At 41.8% G+C, this 6,287-nt stretch overlaps 1 protein-coding gene across 1 annotated transcript; it reads left to right on the top strand.

Annotated features, from left to right (window-relative positions):
• The first annotated feature begins 382 nt into the window (after positions 1 to 382).
• Positions 383 to 865, top strand: LOC138887909 (uncharacterized). The gene has a single exon (XM_070169701.1). It carries the CDS (start codon positions 383 to 385, stop codon positions 863 to 865), a length of 483 nt encoding a protein of 160 aa, XP_070025802.1.
• Positions 866 to 6,287: the final 5,422 nt, after the last annotated feature.

The following is a 6,287-nucleotide window of genomic DNA, read 5'->3' as shown; positions in this document are numbered from 1 at the left end:
TTTGACTCGATCGGGGAAATACTTTGCCCCCGAAGAGTTGAGAAAAGCTAAGAGCTCCATAGACAACCCGGTGCTAATGAAGAAAGCTGTGACCGAGGAAGAAGCAGAGGAATTCTTGAGAAAGATGAAAGTGCAGGACTATTCCATTATGGAGCAGTTGAGGAAGACGCCGGCTTAGATTTCAATATTGTCATTATTGATCCATTCAGACGAGCACCGTCGGGCTTTGATGAAGATCTTGAATGAGGCCCACGTCCCTGACAAAATCTCAGTAAACCACTTGGAAAAGATAGCTAACAAGATATTTGAGGTAAACAGAGTCACTTTTTCTGATGATGAGTTGCATGTGGAGGGTACTGAGCACAATAGAGCCCTCTATCTCATGGTGAAATGCGAAGATTTCGTGGTTACCCAGGTACTGGTCGACAATGGTTCCAGTGCGAACATTTGCCCTCTCTCCACTCTAAACAAGTTGAAGGTGGATGATGAAAGAATTCACAAGAACAGTATCTGCGTTCGGGGATTCGACGGTGGAGGGAAAGATCCAGTCGGAGACATAGTGCTTGAGATTACAATAGGGCCAGTTGAATTTACCATGGAGTTCCATGTGCTCAATGTGGTTGTTTCTTATAATCTGTTGTTGGGTCGACCCTGGATTCATGCTGCAAAAGCGGTTCCGTCTACTCTTCATCAAATGGTCAAATTTGAATGGGATAGACAGGAAATTGTTGTGCACGGCGAGGATAATTTGTGTGACCACAGTGATGCCATTGTTCCGTTCATAGAGTTTGAAGACGACACGGGGCCATGGGTTTATCGGGTATTTGATACAGTATCGGTAGAGAAAATTCCAGAAGGGAAGTGAGTTCGAACTCCGAGGGTAGCTGCCGCATCAGTCATGGTAGCCGTTGAAATGTTGAAAAATGGTTTTGTACCAGGCAAGGGTTTGGGTGCATCTCTACAAGGTATCGTACAGCCGATGTCTCTCCCCAAAAACTTGGATACATTTGGTTTGGGTTTCAAGCCCACAGTTGCGGACATAAAAAGAGCCAGAAAGTTGAAACATAGGGCATGGGTCCTCCCAAAGCCCATCCCACGTCTCTCCAGATCATTTGTCAAGCCCGGCACCAAGAAACGCCCAGTAACAATAGTTTCCAGTTCTGTGGTTGGTCCTGATAAGGAGTTGCTTGAAAGGTTTGAGAAATTATTCGACGAGGTGAACATGGTGGAGGCTGGAGAGGGTTCTAGCAAGGCGCATGTACAATTTGTTGGGCCCAGTGCAAAGATTAACAATTAGGAAGCTACTCATCTCCCCACCAGGAAGGAGTTTTGGTAGTTTGCTTTGATTTTCTTTCAGTTTATCTGGATTATTCCAGGGTTGTAATTCAGATTCTATGTTCCGTCTGTTTGGATGTATAAACCTTGTTATCTTTCAATTTCAATAAAATGCAATTTCCCTTTTCCTCATTCCTGACAGTTTTATTTTGTTTTCTTTTCTTCCTTGTATAGCTCTTTTTATGTTGGTTTCAATAACATGACATGCATGAGGAATCTTTGGCCCAGCCTTAAAAGCCAATCTAATTCTGAAATAGTAATTCAAGAAATAGAGTGTGATGATGAATCAGAATACGATGAGGATGAGGCCTTTGAAGAGATTAGTAAAGAACTAAGCCATTTTGAAGAAAAACCCAAGCCTAACCTGAGTGATACAGAAGCAATCAATTTAGAGGACCTAGATAATATCAGAGAAACTAAAATAAATGCACTACAAGAAGTCACACATCAAGAGTCACCAACGGAAGATACAGAAACAGCAGGACACAACATCAATCAAATCGAAATGGCTGTTATGGCAAGGACATCTCTTCATGCAAAAAGGAAACATCACAGCAAATTTTAAGCAGAGCTTTGCAGAAGAACTCAATTGCGCTTAAAAATAACTGTACCTACTGGTACAAAGCTGAAGAACAGACGAGGAGCTCAACAATGACCAAAGATACGGTATACGTAAATGGAGTCACCATGAGGTTCCGGAAAACTGAAGAAGGTAAATGTTTTAATACTTGGGATATGCAATGAATTCAGCTTTGCAATCATGCTGTAAATGCACTACATGCTCATGTATCAAAAGGAGGAAAAGGCTGTCAGGCGTGGGTTCATATACCAAGTAATGTTGTGAACAGTGTAGTCAAGCGCATTGGGATATTAAAACAAGGAACTTAGGGTCTCGTTTTCTGTACATTTTTTAGTACTTGGATAATCCTTCAATTGTGGACAACAAAATACACGAGCAGCACACACAGCAGGTGATGGGCAGCAATATTACCATATGCTAAGGAATTGGGATACACAAATGATGAGGATATTCAGTTGACGAGCCATTGCATTTGTACTTTACTATGGAGGATCATGAGGGCATATACAAGCAAACATCATCAACAAAACTGGGCAGAAGCAAGAATTCAAATACAAGGGGGCTACAAAGTCAAAAACTGGGCAGTGGCTATAAGGCTAAGAGGCTTTATGTGCAGTATCCAAGTTTTGAAATTGGACACCCGTGCTAATCTGATGCATGGGCTAGGTTTTTTCATCAATGTGTACATCAGTTCATATGTGATACCAATTTTGAGTCCATTGCTCAATATTGGTAATAGGTATTATGTAATAAACATAGGTTATTATTTCCATTTTGCAAGACCACCTGACATTGTATATTTCGTTTTGTTTTGATTTATATATATAAAAACTAGCCCTAGGCATTGCCTAGCGGACTGCCAAAAAAAACTCAGGGAAGAGACAATTAAAGCATTACTTGAGTACAAAGACGTCTTTGCATGGTCATATGATGACATGCCGGATTTAAGCACTGACTTGGTGGTTCACAAATTGCCCACTGATCCGGCATTCCCTCCTGTCAAGCAGAAGCTGAGGAAATTTAAGACTGATATGAGTGTGAAGATCAAAGAAGAGGTCACTAAACTGTTTGATGCAAAAGTCATTCGGGGCACTCGGTATCCCACTTGGTTAGCCAATGTAGTACCTGTGCCAAAGAAGGATGACAAGACCAGGGTGTGTGTTGATTACCGTGATCTCAACAAAGCGAGTCCTAAGGACAACTTCCCACTGCCAAATAACCACATTCTGATTGAAAATTGCGCCAAACATGAGCTTGGGTCTTTTGTGGACTTTTATGCGGGTTATCATCAGATATTAATGGATGAGGAAGATGCGGAGAAGACGGCATTTATCACACCATGGGGAACATACTGCTACAGGGTCATGCCTTTCGGATTGAAAAATGCTGGGGCAACTTACATGAGGGCAATGACAACCATATTTCACGACATGATACACAAGGAGATCGAGGTTTATGTGGATGATGTAATCATAAAGTCTAGAAATTAGTCTGATCACGTCAGATATTTGAGAAAATTCTTTCAAAGGCTTCGCAGGTACAATCTTAAGCTCAATCCTGCAAAATGCGCATTCGGTGTGCCGTCCGGAAAAGTGTTGGAATTCATAGTCAGCCGCCGAGGTATGGAATTGGACCCGTCAAAGATTAAAGCTATCCAAGAATTTCCACCTCCAAGGAACAAGACTGAGGTGATGAGTTTATTAGGGAGGTTGAATTACATCAGCAGATTTATTTCTCAGCTTACGACAACTTGTGAGCCTATCTTCAAACTATTGAAGAAAGATGTTGCGGTCACGTGGACAGATGAGTGTCAAGAAGCATTTGATAAGATAAAAGGGTATTTGTCAAACCCACCCGTGTTGGTGCCATCAGAACCAGGGGGACCTTTGATTCTGTATTTGATGGTTTTGGACAATTCATTTGGTTGTGTGTTGGGTCAGCACGACATCACAGGTAGGAAAGAGTAGGTCATCTATTATCTCAGCAAGAAGTTCATATCTTACGAGGTTAAGTACACTCACCTTGAGAGGACATGTTGCGCCCTAACTTGGGTAGCACAGAAGCTGAAGCACTATTTGTCATCTTACACTACTTACCTCATCTCTCGTTTGGATCCATTAAAGTATATCTTTCAGAAGCCTATGCCTACAGGGAGGCTCGCAAAGTGGCAGATCTTGCTCACAGAAGTTGACATTGTCTATGTGACCAGGACCGCGATGAAAGCCCAGGCTTTGGCCAATCATCTGGCTGAGAACCCAGTGGATGAAGAATATGAACCTTTGAAGACTTACTTCCCTGATGAAGAGGTAATGCATATTGATGAGTTGGAACGAGTTGGAGAGACAGGTTGGAAACTTTTCTTTGACGGAGCTGCTAACATGAAAGGCGTTGGGATAGGAGCTGTATTGATTTCTGAAACAAGATATCACTACCCTGTTACGGCTCAGCTTCGTTTCTACTGTACTAACAATATGGCTGAATACGAGGCATGCATTTTGGGTTTGAGGTTAGCTGCAGACATGGGTGTCCAGGAAGTTTTGGTCTTGGGGGACTCGGACCTTCTGGTGCATCAAATTCAAAGGGAATGGGAAACACGAGATCTAAAACTCATACCGTACTGGCAATGTTTGCATGATCTTTGTCAACAGTTTCGATCAGTAGAGTTCAGGCACATTCCAAGGATCCATAAAGAAGTTGCTGATGCTTTGGCTACCTTGGCGTCAATGTTACATTATCCGAATAAGGCTTATATAGACCCATTTCATATTCAGGTTCATGATCAGCATGCTTACTGTAATATGGTAGAAGAAGAACTTGATGGAGAGCCTTGGTTTCATGATATCAAGGAATATATCAGGATGGGGGTGTATCCGGTACAAGCCACAGGCGATCAAAAGAGAACAATTCGGTGGTTAGCGAACAAATTTTTCTTCAGCGGAGAGGTTTTGTACAAAAGGACTCTGGATCTTGGATTGTTAAGATGCATAGATGCTAGACAGGCCACAGCTATCATGACTGAAATACATTCTGGAGTCTGTGGACCGCATATGAGTGGGTACGTGTTGGCAAAGAAGATCCTCCGAGCAGGTTATTATTGGCTCACTATGGAGCGAGATTGTATCAGTTTCGCGCGCAAGTGTCATCAGTTCCAAGTGCATGGAGATTTGATTCATTCTCCACCATCTGAATTGCACACAATGTTTGCACCATGGCCTTTTGTTGCGTGGGGCATGGATGTCATTGGGCCAATTGAGCCATCAGCATCAAATAGGCACAGGTTCATTCTAGTGGCCATCGACTATTTCACCAAGTGGGTAGAGGCTAAAACATTCAAGTCCGTAACCAAGAAAGCGGTGGTTGATTTTGTGCACTCAAATATCATTTGTCGGTTTGGGATACCAAAGGTGATCATTACAGACAATGGGGCTAATCTCAATAGTCATCTGATGAAAGAGGTATGTCAGCAATTCAAGATTACGCATCGCAATTCCACCCCTTACCGTCCCAAGGCAAACAGAGCAGTTGAGGCGGCCAACAAGAATATAAAAAAGATACTTCAGAAAATGGTGGAAGGTTCCAAGCAATGGCACGAGAAGCTGCCTTTTGCATTGTTGGGTTATCGCACTACTGTTCGCACTTCAGTAGGGGCAACTCCTTATTTGTTAGTATATGGCACTGAGGCAGTGATACCTGCGGAAATTAAAATTCTGTCCCTTCGGATTGTCGCTAAGGCCAAAATTGATGACGATGAGTGGGTCAAAACTCACTTACAACAGATGAGTTTAATTGATGAGAAAATATTAGCAGCAGTGTGTCATGGCCAGTTGTATCAACAGAGAATGGCAAGAGAATATAATAAGAAGGTGCGTCCACGGAGGTTTGAAGTGGGTCAGTTATTATTGAAATGTATCCTTCCTCATCAGGCTGAAGCAGAGGCAAGTTCTCCCCAAACTGGCATGGGCCATTCATCGTGACGAAAATGTTGTCCAATGGTGTTTTGTATTTAACAGATGTAGAAGGCAAATGTGTAGAAATGGCCATCAATTCTGATACGGTCAAAAGATATTATGTATGATCTCTTCGGTTAAATTGTGTTTGTTTGTAATTGGCATATTTTGAAGATTGGAATGACGAAGGCATTTTGTTCTGCTATCTACACACTTTATCCTTTGTTACCCCTTTGAGCCTTATTTATTTTCTTTCATACCCTTATTTCGAAATCAGTAGCAAAGATCAGAAACACAAGTGTGATAGATAAGTAAAGGAAAAAGAGAAAAGGAAAAGAAGAAAAGAGAGAAAAAGAAGAAGAAAAAAAAAGAAGAAAAAAAACAACAACAAAACAACAAAAAGAGAAAAAGAAGAAAGAAAAGAA

Source organism: Nicotiana sylvestris, chromosome 3 (genome assembly GCF_000393655.2).
Source record: "Nicotiana sylvestris chromosome 3, ASM39365v2, whole genome shotgun sequence".
Lineage (NCBI taxonomy): Eukaryota > Viridiplantae > Streptophyta > Magnoliopsida > Solanales > Solanaceae > Nicotiana > Nicotiana sylvestris.
Note: the sequence above shows the minus strand (reverse complement) of the source record. Positions and strands in the feature narration are given on the sequence as shown.